This window comes from Cnephaeus nilssonii (genome assembly GCF_951640355.1).
Source record: "Cnephaeus nilssonii genome assembly, chromosome: 13".
Lineage (NCBI taxonomy): Eukaryota > Metazoa > Chordata > Mammalia > Chiroptera > Vespertilionidae > Cnephaeus > Cnephaeus nilssonii.
Genome location: NC_137084.1, coordinates 42,229,464 through 42,254,861, shown reverse-complemented (window position 1 = coordinate 42,254,861; position 25,398 = coordinate 42,229,464). Strand labels below are relative to the sequence as shown.

The 25,398-nt window shown below is 43.6% G+C and overlaps 2 protein-coding genes across 7 annotated transcripts in view; one reads left to right on the top strand and one right to left on the bottom strand.

Moving 5' to 3' along the window:
- The window catches only part of RNF121 (ring finger protein 121), a 73,376-nt gene extending 69,827 nt beyond the window's left edge, over positions 1 to 3,549 (bottom strand). For 2 of the 6 annotated variants that reach the window (XM_079789343.1, XM_079789346.1), the window contains exon 1: positions 3,152 to 3,238. Coding sequence is in view for 3 of the 6 variants with exons in the window: in XM_079789346.1 (XP_079645472.1) it covers positions 3,152 to 3,156 (5 nt within the window). In the remaining 3 variants the exon portion in view is untranslated. Of the gene's footprint in view, positions 1 to 3,151; positions 3,258 to 3,374 lie in introns of those variants that run through there. The other 4 variants (XM_079789345.1, XM_079789342.1, XM_079789344.1 and 1 more) reach the window with 4 other exon arrangements.
- Positions 3,550 to 3,615: 66 nt separating this feature from the next.
- XNDC1N (XRCC1 N-terminal domain containing 1, N-terminal like) lies at positions 3,616 to 25,373 on the top strand. Its single transcript, XM_079789341.1, is given in 11 exon segments — positions 3,616 to 4,082; positions 8,298 to 8,466; positions 11,119 to 11,260; positions 12,526 to 12,681; positions 13,716 to 13,894; positions 18,607 to 18,692; positions 18,928 to 18,976; positions 18,978 to 19,101; positions 21,750 to 21,822; positions 23,712 to 23,839; positions 24,618 to 25,373. Coding segments are annotated over 10 exon segments (1,215 nt in total). The 5' UTR covers positions 3,616 to 4,082; positions 8,298 to 8,421; the 3' UTR covers positions 24,851 to 25,373.
- The last annotated feature ends 25 nt before the right edge of the window (positions 25,374 to 25,398 follow it).

Below are 25,398 nucleotides of genomic sequence, written 5' to 3'. Positions count from 1 at the left end.
TGCAGGAGGCAGTTGATTGATGTTTCTCTCTCATCCTATGTTTCTAACTCTCTCTCCCTCTCCCTTCATCTCTGTAAAAATCAATAAAATATTTTTTTTAAAAAAAAAAAGAAAAAAGATGAAAGAATTGTGAATGAACTGATGACTGCTGTTCCAGACTATTTATCATACTAAGGGCATCTGATACTGAAAACCATAGGTACTACATTCTAAAGAACAAACTAAAGCATGAGCAGTCTTTCCAAAGGAGTGACAAAGAGTACCAAAAGAATTTTTGCTAGGCTATCCATTACTCTTTCATAGTCCCTAACTAGCAGAAAGTGCTAAAGGAAGGCAACTCTGATGCCACATGCAAATCACTGCTTTTCTGTAAACATATCTCTATCATAAAGATTCCCCGTAGCTCACTCAAATGCTTGTCTCTTGTGCCCCACTACCTGGTAAATTTGTTACACACTTCCATTATAGCAATTATCTTGTATTGTAAGGGGCTATTTGCATGTCTCTTCACTACACTGTTAAGTTGATAAAGATCCTGGCTTACTCATCTGTGATTTCCCAGTGCACAACAGATCCCCATAATTACTAATTGAAGGATGGGTTTCACCTTCTTTCACTAGTTAAGGCTGTTAAGAAATAACTGGGGAGACATAAGTAGAAATTTGCACACAAACTAAGGTCCCCCAGACGAGACCCCTGTTTTGGAGGGTCTTTGTTGTTTGGAGCTTGAAGGGAAGACTGTTCCTGCTTCTCCGAGTTACTTTCTTAAAAACACAAAGAAAAGAACAGAATCAGTCCCTACAGAATTTCCAGACAACAAATTATATTCTTTCTTAGTAACAGGTAACAGAAGTTTTTGAGATGAATACCTGTGGTTACAAATAAAACTGACCTCTGGACTTGACACTCCAGAACAGTGGTTCTCAACCTTTCTAATGCCGCGACCCTTTAATACAGTTCCTCATGTTGTGGTGACCCCCAACCATAAAATTATTTTTGTTGCTACTTCATAACTGTAATTTTGCTACTGTTATGAATCGTAATGTAAATATCTGTGTTTTCCGATGGTTTTAAGGCTCTACAGCAGCGGTTCTCAACCTGTGTGTCACGACCCACAGGTTGAGAAACGCTAGCAGGGTCGCCTAAGACCATCGGAAAACAGATAAAGGGTCGCGGCATTAGAAAGGTTGAGAACCACTGCTCTAGAAGTATATTATGCCACTAGAAGCTCTTAAGTTCTAAAAACAAATAGGGAAGAAAAGTTAAGAAGCAAAGATAAAAAATGTCTCACATCAAAAACCCTGATATGTGTAACTGAAATCAGGCTCCCTCAAAGGAGAGCCCACGACTAATAAACCATATATAATTTCAATACAGTATTTACCTTTTTCAAAGCACTTTCAAATATATCTGTGACCTGCAGCCAACTGTAAGCACAAAAACTTAAGGCTGGAACAGGTCTTTGAGGTCATTTGCACAACCACCTCACCAACCAAGTGGTAACCAAGCACCCTTAGTCTCTAGTAATTGGGAATTATGGTACTAAAACCTGCTTTAAAAACCAACTCCTGTTCTGACCACCTGTCCTTTTTTCAGTCTCCACCCCCAACCTTAGTGATCCCAATCAGATAAACCAAAACCTTCAAGTCATCCCGCCACCAAACAACAGTCTGCTTCTCGAGTCCACTTCTACTCCCTTTCTCTGGGCTTCATCCTCAATCCTCCCCACCAACCCCACCACCCAAAACATGGCCAGGGCCTCGAAGATCCTCATCCCCCAGACATTCCACTGGTTCCATTCCTGACAGTCAGTTCCCTTCCTCCTATTCCTCAGTGCTGTTCCTATGCTGTCATGTGCAAGACTACAAGCACTCCTAGCTATGAATGTATCTCTGGCCTCAGAATCTCTTCCCTTTCCTTTCTCACCTTCTCTCTGCTTCTTAGCACTGTCCCTTCATTCCCTTCAAACTCAGTACCTCCTTCCTCCTCGCGATTCCTTCAAGGACCACTGGTAATTGGTCCTTAACAACAGCTGTTGTTAAGTGTCTATTAGATACGTAAAAGAGACCCTCACAAAGCTCACCCTCAAAGAACTCATGAGTCTAGATCAGTGATGGGCAACCTTTTGAGCTCGGTGTTTCAAACTTCGCCAAAAAACTGAGCATAACTCGGGTAGTGTGTCCCTTTGAGGAAAAAACATTATTTCGCGATGTTTATAGTTTAAATAACATAAATGTTTCATCCTTGGCATGCGGCCGCCTCAGCGGCCGCGTGTCATCAGAAATGGCACTGACACGTGTGTCAGAGGTTCGCCATCACTGGGATGGAGATAGAGATCATTTATCCTTTAAGACTCAGCTCCTCCTGGAAGCCTGCCTCAGCCCAAAGTGAAGCGGTCCCCTCTTCTCAGTGCCACAATTACAGAATATCTGACGCAATGACTAATCTTCTTGTGTGTCTCCCACCACTAGACTGTGGCCTCTGCAATGGGAGGACCCCTTGTGGCCCTGTCACCTAGCCCAGGACTAGGCACAAAGGTGATACTGAATGTTTGTTAAATGAGTGAATGGATAAATGCTGGTATGCAATTATTCATTCATCCATTTGTTCATTAGCTGACCCAAACTTTACTGAGCATACATTATGTACAAACTCCTAGACTGTAAGGATAAATAAAATAGCTCTTACATTTAATAACTCAAAGCTATAATATTAGTAGATTAGCACCCTTGCCCGGACCGCATCCTCAACCCCCACCTGAAACCTAGTCCGTCTTTTCCACAGGTAAAGCCAACCTTCCCTTCCAGAAATCCACGCCCCTCCAGCTCAAGCTACCTCCTCCACCCTTGAGTTCTAACGTAGGGCCGGCCCCCAGCTAATAATCTCAAATTTTACACTCCTATCCATCTGGCTTCTCTCTCTGTCCTCCATCTCTACCCAAGAGGTTACCGTAAGTCTTCTCCCCACAAGACCGCCTTAGCGTCCCCGAGTTCAGGGTACCTCTGATTTCCCTCTCCGCGCATCCGCCTCCCAATTAGCACCTTCCCTCTCCCGGTCCCGTCTATCCTAGGAAATGAATTATTCCCGATACCACCACCACTCTCCTCCTTTCAGTTTTAGGCGGAGTCTCTCCTCGACTCTCAACTCTTACCTCATCCAGCTCCCGTTCCCCGGCAGCACCTCGTCCAACCTCTAGCTCTACCACTGCCGCCATCTTCACAGGTCTCCCCCTCCCCCGTCCGCCCGCGAGCCAGCTGCTTCCGCTGCTCAAGTGCTCCTAGCCAATCAGCAGCGTAGACTCCGGAAAAGGGGGCGGGGCATCGAGACAGGCCGAGACCTGACAGGGACTAAGAGACCATCTACCTGATATTCACTTAAAGGTCAAGGAGGAACGGTTCCCTCGCATTTCCAAGCTTCGGCGTGGGAGCGTTCTTGGAAAATGAGAAGCTGATCTTGTATTATCTTCAGGGCAAATATTTCAACAATTCTCCCCTTTGGAGAACGAAAGAGAAGCGTCCATAATCCGTCAACTTTCGCGACGCTCCCTCACTCTAGGCTCCAAAGAGTGAGGCGTGGAGGCTAAGAACTACATTTCCCAGAATGCATTGAATCTGACCCGGAAGTTTCCATTCCGCTCTGGATCAGAGATTTGTAGTGAATGAGAATATATTGTAACATATCTTACTGCTCACGGCATATGACTTCTTGCCTCCGAGGGAGTCATTTTTCAGAAAGAACGGCTTTTGAGGCCCCAGAACGAATTCCCGGGCTTCGAGAGGCGGAAGAGTAGCTCTCCGGGTCAGAAGGCGGAGGTCAAAGGGCCGAATTGGCGGGAGAATGTGTTTGCGGTCCACGATCTCAGGCTGCGGTGGCTCTTTAAGGTTCATTGCCCCGGGTGGAGGGTGTTGGGGGTTGTAGATGGCAGGGTAGTGGCCGAAAGGGAGGAGTCGCCGCCAGAACAGCGCGTTTCCGAGGAGCAGTGGAAGTAGTGAGCGGCTTAGGCTCTAGAAGTTGAAGAGCCTTGCAGTACCTCCACAAACTGCTTCGGGTCTCAAGTCTTCGGATCCAAGTCACACTTCTAGGTACTCCTTCCTATGCCACATCCTGCGTCTCCAGCACCTACCTTTCCCCCCTTCTTATACATCATATTTACTGTGCTGCACTCCAACTTATAGCTTAGTATTGTAATTCATTTCCAAAAACCTGTTATTTGTCCATCCGGACCCAACACTTCACAAGCCTGCAGCTCCTGCTCACGCCCCCTGGGCATCCCTGCTGCAGCTATCCCATGAATAGAGCTAGGATGACTTGTGGGCTCACAAGACTAGAATGCCAGTCAGCTATTTGGGGGCTGTCAGGAAGTTACAGAATAATATTTTGACCATCTGCAGCCATCTTATTTACTTAAAATGGGAATTTTTTTTTCTGAAAATGGGAATTATTTTTACTATGTGAAACTTAAGACAGAATATTATATCTATACCTTTACCCCACATTGACTATTGACATTATGATCTATTTGCTTCCTCACGTTTAAAAAAGAAAAAATAAGCCCAGCCGGTGTAGTTCAGTGAGTTAGCATCGATCACGGTTGGATTCTGTTCAGGGCATATGCCCAGGTGGTGGGCTCGATCCCCAGTTGGGCATGCAGGAGGCAGCCTATCTATGATTTTCTTTCATCATCGATATTTCTATCTCTCTCTCCCTCTCCCTTCCTTTCTGAAATGAATAAAAATCTATTTTAGCCCTGGCTGGTTTTGCTCAGTGGATAGAGCATCCACCTGTGAACTGAAGTGTCCCAGGTTCCATTCCTATTAAGGGCACATGCCAAGGTTATGGGCTTGAGCCCCAGTGTGGGGTGTGCAGGAGGCAGCTGATCAATGATTCTCTCATCATTGCTGTTTCTCTCTTTCCCTCTCCCTTCCTCCCTGAAATCAATAAAAATATATTTTTAAAAAAGATAAAATAATACAGATAAAAGTTGAACTTATCTGTCTTCTACTCTCAGACCCATTACTCTTTCATCCTCCCCAGAAGCAACTAGTATAATTAGCTGGTATTCTCTCAGTCCATTAAAAAAAAAAAAAGTGTATGTACAAACTATAAGTATTGTATTGTTTAACTTTTTTAATGAACGTAAGTGCTATTTTCTGTGTATCATTTGTAATTCTTTCACTCTAATTTTTTGAGGTCTGTCCATGTTTCTGTATATTTACATAAGTATTCCTTTTAACTGTTAAATAGTATTCAACTGCGTGATATATAACATTTCACTTATTCACTAGAGTTTTATGATTTTTGCTATTCAAAACATTGTATGTGTCTTTTTATGCACATGTGAGTCACTCTAGAGCTGCACTGTTCAAATAAGTTAAATACTGGAAATGTAGCTTGTCAGAATTAAGATGTGCTGGAAGTGTTTATAAGAGGGCCCATTTCCCCACATTATTGCCAGTCCTTTATATTGTAAACATTTAATTTTTTTTCCAGGTATTTGCAATTTCCTTATTACTAGGGAAGCCAATATTTGTTAATATGGGTTTTTGGTCATTCAGATTTCATCTTAAGTGAATTGTATGTTTACATCTTTTCTCCAGTTTTCTTTTGAACTGCTTGCCCTTTTTTTACTAATTTGTAGTACTTAAAAATATATATATTCTGAATACTATCCAAGTTTATGTATTGCGAATATCTTCTTTTAGTCAGTCATTTGTATTTCAGCCTTGTTTGTGTTACCTTAAAGTATTTTTAATGTTTCTATCTTTGATCCATTTGAGTATAATTTTTCAAATATGTTACAAGATAGGGATCTTCTTTTATTTTTCTTCACATTGTGAACCAGTTTTCTGAAGACCATTTATTAGTTCATCTTTTATCTGACAGAATCATGATTCTGCTCTCTTACAATCTCTTACGTATGTGAGTCTGTTTCTGGTATCTACATGCTTGTTTCTATAGATAATATGTTTCAATTAAAGAAGTGGGGTTCAACTCCTTTAATCTTTCTTTCTAGAATTGTCTTAGCAACTTGTGGCCCTTTATTGATTAATGAGTTTGTCATGTTTGCCAGAAACTTCTGCTGAAATTCTGATTTGAATTATATTGACTTATTAATTACTCTTTTCAATGGTTATTTGTGTTTCAGCACCTCTCTGAGGTGTGGGAGATGATGAACATGCCAAAAATCCATATCCTCAAAGAGCTCACTAATTAATGGGGAGACAGAGTAAACAAGCCATTGACCAAAACAAAACAAGAGCAACAGCGCATATGCTGGGGCAAGGAGGCTAGAAAGTACTTAATCCTTGGATAACTACAGGCAATTTGATAGACAGTGATCTTCATGAAAAATAGTGTGTATGTCTTATTCACCTCTGTGTATGCAGCACCTAGTACATAACCTGGTGTCTACCAGACAGCCCCTAAAATATTAACTAAATGAAATATCCAACATTGACAGCTTCAGGGTCTCTAAGCCTACAGTGTAGTTAGTTTGGGGGCTGGCTAGGTCAGACATCAGTATGTTGGTGATGAGAAATGATTGCATTTTCACATCACATCATAAATGTACACTTGGAGTTTTCTCCAAAACAGAGATCATATCTTACTTATTTTTATATTTCCAACTAGAGGCCCGGTGCACGACATTCGTGCACTGGGGGGGGGGGGCGGTAAGTCCCCTCGCGCTGTTGCTTGCCAGCCATGAGCTAGCTTCTGGCTGAGCGGTGCTCCCCCTGTGGGAGCGCACTGACCACCAGGGGCAGCTCTTGCGTTGAGCATCTGCCCCCTGGTGGTCAGTGTGTGTCATAGAGACCAGTTGTTCCCCCGTTCAGTCTATTTGCATATTAGCCTTTTATTATATAGGATATCTAGCATAGAATAGGAAAATTTGTTGAATGTACAGTGAGCCCCTATTATGGGAATAATCAGCTCTAATTAATCCGGAGGCCTAGAAGGCTAACTCAGGACTCATCCTGCATTCTTCTCTTTTTGAAGCTTTGGCACCATATTGAATGTGACCTGTGAGGAACGCTTGACCTTTAGATGCCCTTCTCTAAGAGTCTGTTACTGCCCCACTCTGAGCATTCCATGACTACTGGCCTTTTGGAGCTCAATTTTTATGGTCATTAATTTAACAGATATTTGCTAGTCTGGAACTGTAAGTTTCTTCCTCTTACATTGAGGATATAGAAGTGGATCAGACATGAAGCCTGTTCTCCAAGAGCTTACCATTGGTCAAGGGGACATACGACATATATTCAGATAACTGTAATACAGAATTGAGAGGATGGAGTGGTCACCTAGAGCTGGTTGGCAGCATGGAGGTGACATTTGAGCAATCAGAGATACATTCCATTTGGCAGGTGGGAAAGGGAAAGAGTATTCCAAGCAAAGGTTATAGCATGAGCAAAATCTTGGAGGTGAGAAAAATATTTGGTGGGAAGGAGGCAAGAAGACCACTGAGGCCAGGAGTATAGCGGGTTGTGGACCTATATTCAGGGGCCAGCTGGGCCACACACATGAGTTAAAAGGGCAGGGGATAAATATTTGGAGAGAGATCCATCTATAGACACTCAGACAACTTTAAAACACCTCTGGCCAAGGATTTGTTGCAGCTAGGTGATGGATGCATGAGAGAACATCATACTAATATGTATGTTTTTGCATATATTAAAAATTTTCCATAAAAAGTCTAGCAAAGACAAAAGTACAAATACCCATATGAACTTTTAAGATTAAATAAATAAAGAAAATCCTCAGATGAAAGGAATAGGAGATGAAGCAGGGAATGTAGAGATCTACATTGTGGATGTTTGAGGGGCCAAGCTGCACTAATATTTATTAAGTACCTACCATCAGCAAGCCATTGAAGATTTCTAAGTGACTTAATGCAAAGCTAAATTAGGAAGATGCATTTTTATGGGAAGAAAACAACAACTAAAAGACAATTGCATCATATATTTAGGTGAACATTTGTTGCACATCTTTACTATGTGCCAGACTCTAGGGATATAAAGATGAATGATTTAAGGCACAATGCATGCCCTTGGGAGCTCACCTACATAAAAATCCAACACTAACATATCAATATATCTTTTCTACTTGCTGCTCCGTTGCCCTGTGGTTGCATTCCAGTTGTTTCCATTTGTTGGAATCTCATCAGTTGGTGCAGATCTGGTCCCTGTCTCCCATCATGGTAGTCATGGTAATCCGTTACAGTCTGACTGCTGCAAATAACTACTGTTACCAGAGGAACAGCCGTGGCTAGTTTATTTTTCGTTTGTTCTCTTCTTCAGGAGTAGTATTCTTTCTCTTCTGGAAGCTGACGGGACGAAAATGTAGACAGTGCCAAAGTGGTGACAGAAGAAATCTCAGGAGAAAGCATTTTTACCTTGTACTGGGGGAGCTGCTGGGCCTGCCATGGCTCCTGTGAAGATTAGCCACGTGGTATCATTTTCCTCTCAGGTATATTAATTAGCAGGCATGTTTTTTTCCTTGGTGACTGAACAGAGTGGGGGGGGGGGGGGGAATAGAGGACTTGGCTCTGTATCAACTACTGTATCAACTCCTAAGTGAAATAGAATAAAAGTTACTCTTATCCTCCTTATCTATATGGTCAGCCTAAATGGTTTTCTTCATAGTGTCAGCCTTATAAAATGCTGGAGAGAGAATCATTGATTGGCTGCCTCTTGTATGCCCCCTACTGGGGATTGAGCCTGCAACCTCTGGCATATGCCCTTGACCAGAATCAAACCTGGGGCCCTTGAGTCCACAGGCTGATGCTCTATCCACTGAGCCAAGCTGGCTAGGGCTCCTCAAGAGAGCACTAGCTATCTTCTTTTTTAAAATATATTTTTATTGATTTCAGAGAGGAAGGGAGAGGGAAAGAGAAAGAAACATCAATGACGACAGAGAATCATTGATCGGCTGCCTCCTGCATGCCCCACACTGGGGATTGAGCCCGAAACCCCGGCATGTGCCCCAACCAGGAATCAAACTGTGACCTCCTGGTTCATAGGTCAATGTTCAACCACTGAGCCACGCCCACCAGGCTAGCTATCTTCTAATATTGTGGTTTCCAACTGTACTCTGTGGGGACCCACTTCTAGAAGTTGAAGGGAGAAGGGACAAGTATATCTCTAGGCCCCCAAACTGTACTTTAACCAGAGCTGTGCTTTTTATTTATTGAAAACACACACACACACACACACACACACACACACACACACACACACTTTGGTATAGGACTTCAGTTAAAAGGAAGGGTTTTATTGCTAAAACAAAAAACAGGATTGAAGACCATGAATCTAGTCTCTCCACTTATGATGAAGAAATTTAGATCCAAAGAGAGAAAGTAGTTTGCTCAAGGCCTACCCACCAAAAAATACCTGACTTTGGGTTAGAACTGAAAATTTCTATCTCAATATTGCTATTGCAGCCTTTGAATGAATCACTTTATTTCTAACCATCAGTTGTAAACTTAGATGCAAATCTTTGCCTTTCCTCCTAGCCAGTTTTGTTCAGTGGTTAGAGTGTCACCCCCCGGACCTAAGGGTGGTGGGTTCAATTTCCAGTCAAGGGCACGTACCTGGGTTGCGGGTTCAATCCCCAGCCTGGTGGGGGCACATATGGGAGGCAACCAATCAATGTGTCTGTCTCACATTGCTATTTTTCTCTTTCTCCCTCCCTCTCTCTCTCTTGCCCTTCCTCCTTTCCACTCTCTCTAAAAAGTCCATGGAAAAAATATCCTTGGGGTGAGGAGGATTAAAAACAACAAAAATACTTGTTTAGAGCTGCTATAGGTTCACAGCAAAATTGAATGGAATTTCAATGGCATATGCACCTTGCCCCCAAATATGCATAGCCTCCAGCATTATCAACATTCCTCCACCAGAGTGATGCATTTGTTCCAGCTGATAAACCTACATCATTATCACCCAAAGTCCAAAATTTACCTTAGACTTCACTATTGATGTTGTGCATTCTATGGGTTTTACCAAATGTATAACGTTCCCATCATCAGAGTATCATACAGAGTAGTTTCACTGCCCTAAAAACTCTCTGTGCTCTTATTTTATCCCTCCATCTCCCCTAACCCTTGTCAAGCACTGATCTTTTTACTCTCTCCATAATTTTGCCTTTTCCAGAATGTTATATAGTTGAATTCATAAAGCATGCAGCCTTTTGACACTGGCTTTCACTCTCCCATTGATGTGGGGTTTTTCTCTCTCTCACTTTCTCTAAAATAAATGAACATATCCTCGGGTGAGTATTTTAAAAATAAAAATACATGAAGCCCCATCAGAATGGCTCAGTTGGTTGAGCTACATCCTGTGCACCAAAGAGTTGCCAGTTCGATTCACGGTCAGGTTCAGTCCCTGGTTGGAGCAGGTTGCAAAAGGCAACTAATCAATATTTCTCTTTCTTATTCTCTCTCTCTCTCTCTCCCTCTCTCTCTCCCCATGTCCTCAGGTGAAGATTAAAAAAAAAAGAAAAAATGGGCCCTAGCCGGCTTGGCTCAGTAGATAAGAGTGTCAGCCTGCAAACTGAAGTGAAGGGTCCCAGATTCGATTCCAGCCAAGGGCACGTGCCTGGGTTGCGGGCCTGATCCCCAGTAGGGGGTGTGCAGGAGGCAGCCAATCAATTATTCTTTCTCATCATTAATGTTTCTATCTCTCCTCCCTTCCTCTCTGAAATCAATAAAGAAATATATTAAAAATAAATAAAAGAAAAAATAGTATAGTGTGGTGGTTAAGAGCTCTAGATTCAGAAACCTGGGAGTTCTGACTCGGATTGGTTATTCGGCCTTTGGCCTTGGGTAAATCTCTGAACCCAAGCTTCAGCTTATTGATCTGTTAACTATAAAGCAATAATAGTAACCACCTAAAGTTGTTCTGAGAATTAAATGAGGTAGTCTGGTAAATGACAGAGAGGAAAACAGTGTCTGTAAATCTCTTGGTATGTGATGCTACATTCCTATGGACTCCTGTCTAGTGCCTTTCCTATCGTGTTGGGATGCCTGGAAAGGTTTGGGAGTCTAGGGACTCCTTATTCATGGGCATCCTTTGTTCCCTTGGGCTCAGGAAGGTTCCTGATACTCTCCTCTCTCTGACTTAGGATCCCAAGTATCCTGTGGAGAACTTGCTGAACCCAGACAGACAGAGGGGACCTTGGCTCAGTTGCCCTCAGGACAAGAGTGGGCAACTGAAAGTAGAACTACAGCTGGAAAAGGCAGTGCCCATTGGCTACATTGATGTGGGTAAGTGAGTTCTCTGGGGGCCTGGGAGCCTCTGCAGGAGAACATAGGAGTAACACTCCCCTCCATATGCTCCACCAAAATGTCTCAATTCAGGCTGGCTGATCAGCCTTAACTGGTGTGAAAGGGAGATGTGGCCCTTGCCCTTGGGGCAGGTATGTGGTGCTGGCAAGAACTCTAAGGATTCCATTCACATAGAATTGAATGTGAATGGCACTCCTTGAATTAAGCAACATACCACCCCTGCTTTAATCTGAGTGGTCTGGGTGAAACCTTAGGACATTGACATAACTAAATGCAACAAATAGAATTTATACTCTTCTAAATATCAATGTCAAGAGGATACTGGGGATGGACTGTGCTGGCTCATCCAGGAAGCCTTCATAGGAATTTATGGGTTGAAAAGGTTGGCCTTAGAATTCTCTGGAATAGAGAGGTGACAAAGACCATTGATCTCAGCTCTGTCGGGACAGAGAGATGGCAGGCTCCCTAGCAAGGATTTATTTTTTTAATTATTTTTTGAATTTTTATTTATTTTTTTACTGAGAGCGAGAAAGGAAGCTGGAGGGAGAGAGAGGTATCAATTTGTTGGTTCACTTATTTATGCATTCATTGGTTGATTCTTGTATGTGCCCTGACCATGGATCGAACCTACAACTTCGGTGTATCAGGATGATACTAACCAACTGAGTTACCTGGCCAGAGCCTCCCTAGCAAGGATTTAAGAGAGATAAGAGCCCTTACCAGTTTGGCTCAGTGGATAGAGCGTCGGCCTGCGAACTCAAGGGTCCCAGGTTCGATTTCGGTCAAGGGCATGTACCTTGGTTGCGGGCACATCCCAAGTACAGGGTGTGCAGAAGGCATCTGATGATGTTTCTCTCTCGTTGATGTTTCTAACTCTCTCTCCCTCTCCCTTCCTCTCTGTAAAAATTCAATAAAATATATTTTTTTAAAAAGAGAGAGAGATAAGAGTTTGGCACTGCCTGCCAGAGCCAGAGGACAGGGAAACAGCGAGTGTCTTCAGTCAGGGGAAGGCTTCTTTCTGGCTGGGAGGAACATGGTGAACCTACCTTCACAATGTCATTTAGTGGGGCTGAGGTCTCGTTTCACTTCCGTTACTGGCTCATTGTGTTGCTTGGCCTTTCTGGGCTTCCAGTTAGCTGTAGTTAGAATGGAGAAATGTCCTCTTCCCACCTGATGCCCTTGTGTACAGTCAGGGGAGCCCTCATCCTATAACCCTTATCCTTCTCTCAACCTTTTGTCCCCAGGTAACTGTGGCTGTGCTTTCCTGCAAATTGATGTGGGCCGTTCTTCCTGGTCCCTGGACAGACCTTTTGTCACCCTGCTCCCTGCAACCACGCTAATGTCCCTAGCTGATTCAAAGCAGGGGAAAAATCGCTCAGGGGTCCGCATGTTTAAAGATGGTAAGGAGGGCAAGAGCAGAAATGGGAGAGACTCAGGAAGAGAGACAGATTATGCGAAAAGGCTGCAGTACAGTAGAGGGCTGATAGGCATATATATTGTGGGAGGGAACCTATGCAGGGGTTAGTTATATCTGTTGGGGGACAGTGATTAGTTAACAAGTGAACATCCATGCAATGTGTTTGTGAGTGCGTTCTCCATGATGAGAAAACATCCCTTGGGATATTTATGAGCTATGATTTATATTTATACTCGACATGATTCAGTGAAACCGGGTGCAGAACACACATTTGTGACTAGTGTTCTTTTGTTTGTATAAATGTAAGTGTGAATGTAGGATGAATGTTTGCATAAGTGATAGGAGACTATATGATAGTTATAGTGACGTAGTCTGTAGTGTTTCCTGAATTCTGTTCTATGCAGAACTCTTCGTTCACTAGGCACCACATAAGATCTGAACTCCTGGCCTCTGGGGACTTAGGATTTGTCTGTGTTTAAATTGGAGGTGTTTGTAATGTGAAGGAAGAATGGTAAGGGAGGGGCATACAAGGTGGAGGAGATGAGGTCTTAATAGATAGTGCTGGGAACTGAAGGTGAGAAGGGTTTGCAGTACTGGTGTGTGACACTGAGTGCGAGCATAGTGCATGGAGTGCTTGTGGGAGGCTGAAGTCTCATGGTCCAGGAAGGGTAGATGCAGATCATCTAACCCAGTGAGCAAGTAACACTTACAGATACTTCCTGTCAAAATGAGACATTGATAAGGTCCCTGGAGAAGTGTAGAATGCGGATGTACCCATGCTGGGAATGGTGTGGACCTGTGACAGGGAGGAGTGATGGTGTCTGAGAGGACCCCGACTGGCCTGTTTGGCACTGCCAAACCCTGAGCACCAAGGACTGAGGGGTCAGTTACTGATGACCTTCATTATTCCTTTTGTTGGAGTTTATATAGTCCCTGTCCTTTCTTTCCGTTCCTCGGTATTGACCTTTCTCCTCCCATTCATACATTTCCTGTCCCCCTCATTTTCTTTTCCTGGAGATGATTTCCTGGCTCCAGCCTCAGGTGAATCATGGGATCGACTTCGCCTGACTTGCTCCCAACCCTTCACACGTCATCAGTCCTTTGGCCTGGCCTTCCTGCGTGTGTGCTCCTCTCGGGACTCCTTAGATGACCCTGTGGTGGATCCCTCAGCCCCTGTGAGCTCTGGGCTGAGTCAGGTATGTGCACTGGTGGAGTAAGGACTTAATATTTTCCCATCCTTTCAGTTTCTGGTTAGAAAGCTGGTGCTTGATTGAGTTATACACACACATATACACACATACATTCAAATACAAACGTAAATGGGCTCGGTACACTTTCTTAAAGGTAGGAGTGCACACCTTCCCTTTTACATGTGAAAGGTTCAAGTGAGTGAGCCTTCAATATAGTGTACACAGAGCTGGTGGGCCATTAAAAAATTCTTTGGGCCAAAACCGGTTTGGCTCAGTGGATAGAGCGTCGGTCTGCGGACTGAAAGGTCCCAGGTTCGATTCCGGTCAAGGGCATGTACGTTGGTTGCGGGCATGTCCCCAGTGGGGGATGTACAGGAGGCAGCTGGTCGATGTTTCTCTCTCATCGACATTTCTAACCCTCTATCCCTCTCCCTTCCTCTCTGTAAAAAAATCAATAAAATATATTTTTAAAAAAAAATTCTTTGGGGCCCTAACCGGTTTGGCTCAGTGGATAGAGCGTCGGCCTGTGGACTGAAGGTTCCCAGGTTCGATTCTGGTCAAGGGCATGTACCTTGGTTGCGGGCAAATCCCCAGTAGGGGATGTGCAGGAGGCAGCTGATCGATGTTTCTCTCTCATCGATGTTTCTAACTCTCTATCCCTCTCCCTTCCTCTCTGTAAAAAATCAATAAAATATATTTTTTTAAATTCTTTTGGAATTCAAACTTAATCTTATACTTTATTTCTGGGTTATTGGAGACTCTAGCTTTCATCAGACTTTTCCTTCTAGCACCCGAAACAACCAGGACTCACTACAGTCCCTGTCATTGTTGTTCCCTAACCCACCTACCTTTTCTTAGATATGTGCTTTGCAATTTCATGTGTTCTCTTGCTTTCTCTCCCTGTATGCCGCCTAAAAGATGTATAGGTTTCTGGCTATCTATAAATATCTAATCAATTTATCTCCCCTTTTCTCAACAAGTTTTCTAATTTTTCTTTCTTCCTAAGCATATTATGACTCCTTTTTGTTGTTGTTGTTGTTGTTGTTGTTGTTAATCCTCACCCAAGGATATTTTTTTCATTGCTTTTCAGAGAGAGTAGAAGGGAGGGAGGAAGGGGGAGAAAGAGGGAGAGAGAAACATTGATGTGAGAGAGATAATCCATTGGTTGTCTCCCAACACATGCCCTCTCCAGAGCTGAGATCAAACCTGCAACCTAGGCACGTGCCCTTGACCAGGAATCAAACCCACGACCCCTCACTGCCCAGGCAGATGCTCCAACCACTAAGCAACACCAGCCAGGGCTGACTCCTCCTTTCCTATCAGTGGTGTCTCCATTTATCTTTCCAAGCCAGTACCCTGTACTGTAATTCACTCACAAACAAATATGAAGATATAATCACACAAAGCTAGAATCATAAAATTCTAGAGATGGAAAAATACTTAGAGATCATCAAATCCTAACCACTTCATTTTACATCTCAGAGAGGGAAACTTACATATTCAAATTCACACAGCACGTCAAAATTGAGTAGAGACCAGAAATCAGACCCTCCTATCATTTACACCACAGTACTTCTATGCACACTGTAGAATTTTAGAAGCTTCAAACATTTGACATAACCAAAAGAATTTTAGTTCTCAGGAGTGAACCTCACAAGTGTCACTCCTATTGAGGTTACTGAGAAAAGGAAGAGACTGGACATTGGGAAGAGAAAAGGGAGTTAGAGCAGACAGAGGAGGAGTAGATGCTCTTGTACAGCCACAGGAGAGACCCAGAGAGCTGAGACAAGGAAAGCTTGGTTTGAGATTTACTCTTCATTGTGGAAAGGGATAAAAAATGCAAAAGGCCAGTGGAAGCGGTTCAGTGTGCTCTGCCAGGTCCCCATATCTCAGTGCTGGGAGCTGACGTGAATGGAGCTAGAGCTATTCAATCAAGTGGAAGCTCTGTGAGATTAGGAACCTGTTTGTCTTGTTCCATAATGCATTCCTAGCAGCTGGAACAAAGTAGGCTTTGAGTGTACATATTCATTATGTAAATGACCTTTCAGAGGGGAGTTGTAGATAGAGTTATCATAAAACTTGTCATCCAAACTGAGACCAAAAAAGAGTGCTATTAATAATTATACTGAGCCCAGCTGGCGTGGCTCAATGGTTGAGCATCGATCTTTGAACCAGGAGGTCACAGTTCAATTCCTGGTCTGGGCACATGCCCAGGTTGTAAGCTCAATCCCCAGTGTGGGGTGTGCAGGAGGCAGCCGGCCAATGATTCTCTCGCATTATTGGTGTGTGTGTGTGTTTTTTTTTTCTCTCTCTCTCCCTCTCCCTTCCTCTCTGAAGTCAATAAAAATATTTTTTAAATAATAATTATTATTATTCTGAGGCAACAGACATAATAGGCACGACTTCCCAGGCAAACTAGGACAGACGATCTCCCTAATTATAGGATAAATAAAGACTTCATAGAGTCTTTTCCATTTTGGCCATCTAAATTACTCTGCACCTGGACTGGCTGTGTGGCTTAGCTGGTTAAAGCGCCTGTCTAGTAAATTACTCTGCACCTTTAGAACCATGATGGGATCAAGGAGGAAAGGAGTCAGCAACTCCAGAGCCGTAATGTCAGAAAGGCATTGAACATCAATGGCAGAATGAAACATGTTTCAGGTACCTCAATGAGACCACAGGGTAAGGAGATCCTGGAACATTTCTACAAGAAAGGATTGATACACAGTAACAAATTGATAGCACTCAGTTTTACAATTTATGACCTCTAAAGTGCCATAGGCTTTTAAAAAAAATGTATCATACCAATGGTAAGGTATAGTGAAAGCAAAATATAAGGGTTTTAATCCTGTAAAGTAGCATCTTTTATGATCACCAATTTTCCAGTAAGGAAAACAGAAGCCAGAGAAGTTTAGTGGGATGTCCCAGGTCACACTGCTAAATAAATCTTGGAATGGATTTGAACCCAGGCCACCTGGCTCCACTTAGCCTGTGCTGGAGAGCTCATTTCCTAATAATTAATCGCATTTAGAGTTAAAGTTAAATAACCATCTCTACACATCCAGATAGTTACCCTGTATAGTATTCACTCTAAAATTTATGAGACATGGTAAAGAAAAAAGAAAAATCCTGGTAAAGTAAACAAAGTATTTCAAAATTAATGCAAGGTCCAAGATGAGGTTGCAAAATAATTTCCAATTAGAAAATATTAAACAATGAATGTGAATAAAAAAACTATTTCTCAAACGTGCATAATGAGGCCAAGGTCATGCTTTACAAGAAAGACATTTACCTTTAAAAGAATCTGTGATTGCCCTAACTGGTTTGGCTCAGTGGATAGAGCATCGGCCTGCGGACTGAAGGGTCCCAGGTTCGATTCCAGTCAAAGGCATGTACCTTGGTTGCGGGCATATCCCCAGTAGGGGGTGTGCAGGAGGCAGCTGATCGATGTTTCTCTCTCATCGATGTTTCTAACTCTCTGTCCCTCTCCCTTCCTCTCTGTAAAAAATCAATAAAATATATTTTTAAAAAATAAAAGAATCTGTGATGGAATAATCAGAGCTGAAGACGGGCTGGTGTTGATCAGTGGCTTAAGCATCATCCCATGCACTAAGAGGTTTCCAGTTCTATTCCCTGTCAGGGCACATGCCCAGGATCGATCGCCAGTAGGGGGCATGCAGGAGGCAGCCAATTGATGATGTTTCTCTCTCATCAATGTTTCTATTTCTCCCTCTCCCTTCCTTTCTCTCTAAAAATTTTCAGTAAAAGTATATATTTTTTTAAAAATCAGAGCTTAAAATTAAAGAAAAAAATGTTTAATTTTTTTAAATTCAAGGAAATTTAGAAAAATATAAAAGGAAATAGCCACAGATGAATCAACAGATAAATTGCATTTTGGCAAAGAATTAAGAAATTGTAGCATTCCACATAAAATCTATGTAGAAATGATCTGTATGATTATTACACATAGACCTTCCTGGAGTTTGAAGGAGAGAGGTTTATAAAATACCTGTGATAGATATAGTGGCTAATGCTAGAAAGAGATGTGTCATATATCTATATACCCATACATATATACACATCTCTTTTTATAGATGGCTAGAAATTGGTAGGTTGTTTATAACTTCAGGTAAATAATTGTTCACAAAATAAATCATAATGGATATTAAACAATATTATTAAACAGTATTTAGGAAAGTGATAAAAAATGTCCCCAAATAGTTCAAAACAGTACTTTAAAATATAAAGAAATATGTGTGTATAATTTCTCTCGCATAGATGTGTATAGAGATGAGTGATTTGAGTTTTGTACCTACATGAATCAATTTTATGTAGACACAAATTTATATATATATGTGTGTGTGTGTGTGTGTGTATATATATATATATATATATATATATATATATATATATATGCTTTCAAAAATTTGCACATGATATCAATCCCATAGCCCTTTTTTTCCCAACAGCACGTATTCTTTTAGGATCATGACAAAACCCTTAGCATTGAGGTTAAAAGTATACAAAATCACTGCATCTCACATCTCAGAGCTGGAAGAGAGTGTGCACACACAAGCAAAGGTGCCCTGTACAAGTTATAGCAGATACATCCACTCACTAAGCTGAAGTCCTCAGGTTTGGGAGTATGCTTGGCACTAGGTGACAGCGTCCCCTGGTGGTGAATGTCTGTATTTCATATTTCTTCATTTTCTTTTCAGGACTCTTCTAATGCTTCAGAGTCTGGTCCCAGCCCCTGGATGGCTAATCCTTCTATCCGGAGGACATTCTTCCCAGATCCCCAAACGTACGTAGCTGCCAGAACAGAGGACTCCCAGCCACTTTTCAGTTCTTTCACCTGGGAAAGAAAAACTACCAGGTCGCTCACAAGCACTCAAGCCCCACCTCAGTTCCCCCAATTAATCATACTCCAGGCCTATATCTAGATATTAAACTGGTTTTCTTGGTTAGATGCCACTGACTTGGGTGAGCAAAATCGAGTCTCTGTTCTGAGTGAAACCAAGTACTCTGTTTCCCTGCAGGAACACTAAGGAAATTTCAGACCTTAGGAATATCCTAAAGCAGCTGCAGCCCGGGGCCTTTGGGGCGTTCAGCCTGCATGGTGCTTTCAGCTGCCCGCAGGGCATCTCCAGCCAGTGCGTCAAGCCCAAAAAACAACCCTGCAGAACCAGGTCCCAGTCATCAGGACAGTGCAGGTGAGGCCCCAGGACCTTCCTTTGGCTCCTTGTTCTCTCTAGCACCATCCTTTCTCCTCAAATCCCCCACTGCTCTTTGGGGATGGCTCACCAATGGGACTTCTTGTGGGAGAAAAGACAATTTTCAGTGTCTTATTACCAGAAGAAAAACAAAACAAGGGACTGGTGGGTTCCCTTGGCCTGGCCTGCACCCTCTCACAATCCGGGACCCCTTGGGGGATGTCTGACTGCCAGTTTCAGCCCGATCCCCACAGGCCAGGCCGAGGGACCCCACCAGTGCACGAATCCATGCACCCAGCCTCTAGTATGCATATAAGAACTTTGGTTAATCTCTTCCCACCCTCCCCCCTTCCCTCTGAGATTCATCAGTCTGTTCCATGTTTCCATGCCTGTGTATTGAGTGTCTGCCCCTTGGTGGTCAGTGCATGTCATAGCTACCGGTTGAACGGTCAGATGGTCACTTAGGCATATATATATATATATATATATATATATATATATATATATATATTGGTTGAATGTAGTCCCATGCACCAAAAGGTCACTGGTTTGGTTTGATACCCTGTCAGGGCATATGCCTGGGTTGTGGGCTCATTCTCCAGTAGGGGGCATGCAGGAGGCAGCCTATCAATGTTTCCTTCTCTCTTTCCCTCTCTCTCTTTCCCTCTCCCTTCCTCTTTCTCAAATCAATAAAACATATTTTAAGAAAAAGAAAGAAGGAGCACTAGCCTAGGAATCAGAAATCCTTATCTTTTGGGCCTCAATTCCCTCATATTCAAAGTGAAGGAATTAAACCAAATAGTATTTAGGCCTCTTGCAGTGTTAATGTTCTGTTATCATCTCAGAAGGACAATTAAGTCAGGGTGATGGCCTGTGGAGCTTATTGGAGAAATAGAGTCGGGGAATAGTGTGCTTTTGTCACAGAGGAAGAAAGCACTAAACATTTTAGAGTTCTTACTTTGCACCAGGCATTGTTGGGCACTTTTACTAACTTTATCCATTTGCTGTTCACCACAAACTTACGAAATAGATACTGTTGTACCCATTTTACAAAAGAAGCTGAGATTCAAAGAGGTAAAGTATTCTGAATCACACAGCTAATCAGTGGCAGAACTGAGATGTGAACTCCAGAGCTCTTTCTATTCTAGATAGCGAGAGAGAGAAAACAAGTAGAGTTCTCATTGAAAACCTCAGTTTCACTCATTGCTTCACCGGGGAAAAACATTTTAAGGAAATGGTTTATCATTCCAAGGAACTGAACAAATTAGTGAAATAATCAGTATATAATTTCATTGCAGAAACAGGGTACATTGGTTATCTGTTGTTGCATAACAAATTACCCCCCAAATTTAACACAGTCTTTATTATCTCATAGTTTCTGGTGGTTAGGCTTCCAGGCGTGGCTTAACCGGGTCCCTGGCTCTGGGTGTGTCACAGGCTGCAGCCATCTCAAGGCTCACCTGGCAGGGATCTGCCCCGTAGCTCACTTACATTTCCTCATGGCCGGTGGGCTGAGGCTCCCTCAGCTCCTCTGCCACGAGAGCCTCCACAGAGCATCTGCAGTTTCATTTGCTGCGATACCCACAGTATGGCCGCTTGCCTCAGCAGAGGAAACGAAAAGAGAGTGCTAGCAAGAAAGCGGCCAGTCTTGTAACCTAATCACAGAAGTGACATCCCATCGCTTTTGCCAAATTCTGTTCATTCCACACGAGTTACTCGGTCCTGCCCACACTCTAGGGGAGGCATGAATACCAGGAGGCAGGGATCAATGGCAGTCACTTCAGAAGCTGCCTGCCACATTAAGAAGGATGTGTTTTATTATCTTAAGAGATGGAGAATGGAAGGAAACTAAACTCTTTTAGGTACCCTACAGGCTGGGCACTGGAGCCGTGAAAGCACTTTGAAGCATATTAAACACCATACACGGTATTTCATAAGTGTTGAGTAACCAGACAGATGGCTGTTGCTGGGTTTTGTTATTATTACTCACTTGACACATTTATTGGACATCTCTGTGCAAGGCTCTGTGCTAGGTGCCAGGGGTATCGCAGCAAATGAAACTGCAGTGCTCCTGCCCTAATGGAGAGGCACGTGTCAGTGTCACACAGGAAATCTAAAGCTTAAAACTGTGATAAGTGCTTCAAAGCCAAAGCAGGATATGATGACCAGATTTAGATTAGAGAACCCAGGGAAACTTCCTCACAGGAATTAGCATTTCCTCTAAGACTTAATGAGTGAGAATTAACCAGGAAAAGAGGATAGAAAGAATATTTTTAAAAGAAGGAACATCGTGAACATCGTGAATTTTGTTTTTGTTTTCTTTATTTTTTTATCCTCACTAGAGGAGTGAGGATTTTTGTTTTTTCATTGATTCTAGAGAGAATGGAGGAGAAGGGAGGGGGGTAGAGAGAGAAAGAGAAAAATGTTGATGTGACAGAGACACATGGATTGGTTGCCTCCCACACATCAGACCTGCAACCCAGGTACATCAGACCTGCAACCCAGGTACGTGCCCTTGACCCCTTGACCAGGAATTGAACCCGAGACCCTCTGGTGTGCAGGCCGATGTTCTAACTACTGAGCTGTGCTGGCCAGGGCTGAAGGCCTTTTCGTTAATGAGCTAGACCGAATGAGCATTTCTCACACAGAGCCCAGACCAGAGGAGCAAAACTCGGAGAGCGATGTGGGCAAGACAAAGAGACAGAAAGTGCAAGCCCGCAGGTAAGTAGGTCAACCTGAAAGACCGATGTCACCTCCCCAAACCTTTCTGCCCTTCACCTGTCCTTCTTCCCCACTCGTGTTTCAGTTACGTCTCGTCTGGACCTAGAGGGTAGTAGAGAAAAGGTGTCCTTGTCCACATGTTGTCAGGCTTAGAGCTGGGCAAGGAGGTAGCCCTGTAGTGAACCAAAATTTGAAGCTGAGTACACTGTACTTGTTGGATGTCATTAAAATTTAAATCTTTTTCTGCTTCAGTACGCACTCAAAAAAATAAAAAGATAACCCATAGAATATGTAAGGAAATATTTCCAAATCATACATTTGAAAAAGGACTTTTATCTATAATATATAAGGAACCTTTACAACTCAACAATAAAAGAACCTAATTTAAAAAATATTTCAAATAGACAAAGGATCTGAATAGATTTTTCTCCAGAGAAGATGTACTGGATAGATAGATAGATAGATAGATAGATAGATAGATATAGATATAGATATAGATATAGATATAGATATAGATACACACACACACACACACACACACACACACACACACACACTAGAGGCCTGGTGCATGAAAATTCATGCACTGGATGGGGGGGTCCCTCAGCCTGGCCTGCCCCCTCTCACAGTCTGGGAGCCCTCAGGGGCGGGAGGTGACCCGGCGATCAGGGGAAGGCGACGCCCCATCACACCTGTGCTGCTGCCACTGCCAGCAGCACAAGCCTCAGCCGGCCCTGGTTACCTGAGCCTCGGGCGGCCCTGGGTGGCTGGGCAGCTGCCATCTGAGGCTTGCCTGCACCTCGGGCTGGCCTTGGGCGGCTGGGGGACTGAGGGGACTGGGGGACTCTGGAAACAGGCACCTGCCGCCCCGGCAGGCTGAGGGGACTGGGCACTGCCATCTTGTGGCTGTGGGCACCGCCATCTATGAGTGCGGGGCAGTCAATTAGCCTATTCCCTCCTTATTGGCTGTGTGCGCCACCATCTTTGAGGGTGGGGCAGTCAATTAGCATATTCCCTCCTTATTGGCTGTGGGTGCCGCCATCGTTGCGACGGCATGATGGTCAATTAGCATATCCCCTCTTTATTAGATAGGCTCTACACTAATAAAAAGATGCAAATTGACCGTACCTTCACGACACCCACCAGCCAATCAGGAGTGAGTATGCAAATAACCCAACAAAGATGGTGGGTTAATTTGCATACGCAGGTGCCTGAGCGGCCAGGGGTGGGGCGGGACACTTGCATCGTCGCCATGGCGACGACACAGGCGTTCCACACTGCCCCAGCAGCTCTGGGCCTCTGGGCAGCGTGGGAAGGCAGAAAGGAGGCTCTGGGTCAGAGCCAAGGCAGAAAGGCGGCTCCTGCCAGAGCCAAGGCGGTGCCAGCAGCCAGGGGAAGGCAGGCCCATTCTTGCACGAATCTTCGTGCATCGGGCCTCTAATATATATATATATATACACATACACACACACACACACACATACATATACAGTCTGTGGGGATATACTGGTAAAAGTGGGGAGTGGCTACTAATGGGTTTAGAGTTCCTTTTGGGAGTGATAAAAATGTGAACTTCTATAATTGTGGTGGTTACACATCTTTGTGAATATCCTAAGACCATCAAATAGTGTACTTTAAAAGAATGAATTTTATGGGATATGCATAAAAATAATAAACCTAAAGGCAGTAATAGAAGCTCTATTCTCAGATGTTCAAAGGTTAAATGACTTCCCTAAAGTCTGATTCATCAAGTGGGAAAGCCAGGACTCCAACGCAGGGCTTCTGGCTCCACACCAACTAGTCTACCTTTTTTTCACCCTAATTTAAGATAAGGTTCCTTCAGCCCTTATGGCCTTTTGCTAATAGCTGGTCTTTATTCTTCCTCACAGGCCTTTATCCAACTCAAACTCTCAGCCAAACAGAAAGGGGAGAGCAAAGGCAGGGCGGAGAGAACCCCACCGACTGCAGGCCCAAACTAGCAGTGTCCAGGAGAGTGGAGTGTGCCCCATTTGTGCAGGTAAGCTGCTTGGGCACATGTGGTTGTTGTGGGACTGCGAGGCATCCCCTGAGGGCGGAATGGATCTGGGAACGCTGCCAGGAAACATTTGAACTTGGACTCCTAGCCTCTGTCTGCTGTGCAGTGACATACAAGTCTTTATTGGACACCTGCTCACATTGTGTTGGCCAAGCTGCAGAAGGGACAGGGGCCATGTCCTCAAGGAGAAATGTGGAACAAAACAATATAAAACATGATCAGATTTTTTTCTCATTCTAATTGTTTCTGCTCATTAGGAGCCAATACAATACTTAAAGATGTCTTTAAAAATAAAGCCAAAAAAAATTAAAATAAAACACTATCAGAGAGGGCATAGAATATCCTTCATACCTTTTTCCTCTGTGTCCAAATTCTACTTATTCTCTGTTCAAATATTACTTATTTGCCAAGGCTTCTCTAATCTTCTCAGATAATCTCTTCCAACTGAGCTCCTGCAGCATTCTCCCATCCCCTTGGGCTTAGCACTTCTCACCTTCTCTGCATCATAGCTACTTGTGTTCATAGCTTAGCTTTACCTCTAACTGCAGTCCATAAGGACGGGCCTGGGTTTAAATGCCTTAGCTCCTAGCACAATGTCAGGCACATAAGAGACACTTGATGAATGTTTAGTGGATTCATGATCGGATAGTGTCTCCATGTAAAATATTCATTTCCTACAAAAACAGCTGCATTTTGACACGCTGCTTGGGGTGTGCTAGGAGCAGCTCCAATTTTGCTTACCTCTCTCCCTCCCCCTTAGGCTCCTTCAGCGTTGAGATTCTTCCCCAGCACGCTGCCACTTGTGGAGAGACCTCCCCTCCTCACCTAGCCTCTCCCTCCTCATCACCACCGTCATCGCCATCTGTGCTGTGCGTGTCCTCAGAGAGCTCATCACCTGTGTCCTGGATCCAGTGCCCTATCTGCCAGCTGCATTTCTCAGCAGGAGAAGTAGAAGAACATGCCAGCATGTGTGGGGAGTTCCCTCAGGAATGAGCCATGAGATCCTGTGGTTTTGGCCTCCTTGTCGCCTGTGACTAAAACTGGGGAGTGAATCTCTTGACAACTAAGAATGGCTGATGAGACCGAACACTCTCTCTGCTCTCCGCCACTCATTCCCTCAGGACTCTGCCTAATGGCACCTCTGAGCCCAGCCTGCCCCCGCTCCCAGTTGTCAAGGCTTCTGTCACCATGGCACCTTATTTTCCCAAGGATGGATTCATCCTTTTCCCCTTTGGAACTTCTGGGCTTTGGGACACAGTCCAGATATCTTCCCCTAGTGAGTGGTGTGCATCCTTGTGCACATTTTCCTGAAAGGAAGACTGAGGTCCTGTGAAAAGAATTACTGCCTAATAAATAAGATGCTGTGGTGTACTGGGAAGGTGATTTTTGAGCATGAGACCAACCTCCAGGATCCCATGAACTTAACTCTGTATGTTTTGTGGGCTCTCTTTCTAGATGTAATCAGGTAATCGTGTTGCTGTGTGACTTTAAGCAAGTTCTTTACCTTGGGCCCAGAACTAACCCCCATAACAGAGATAAAA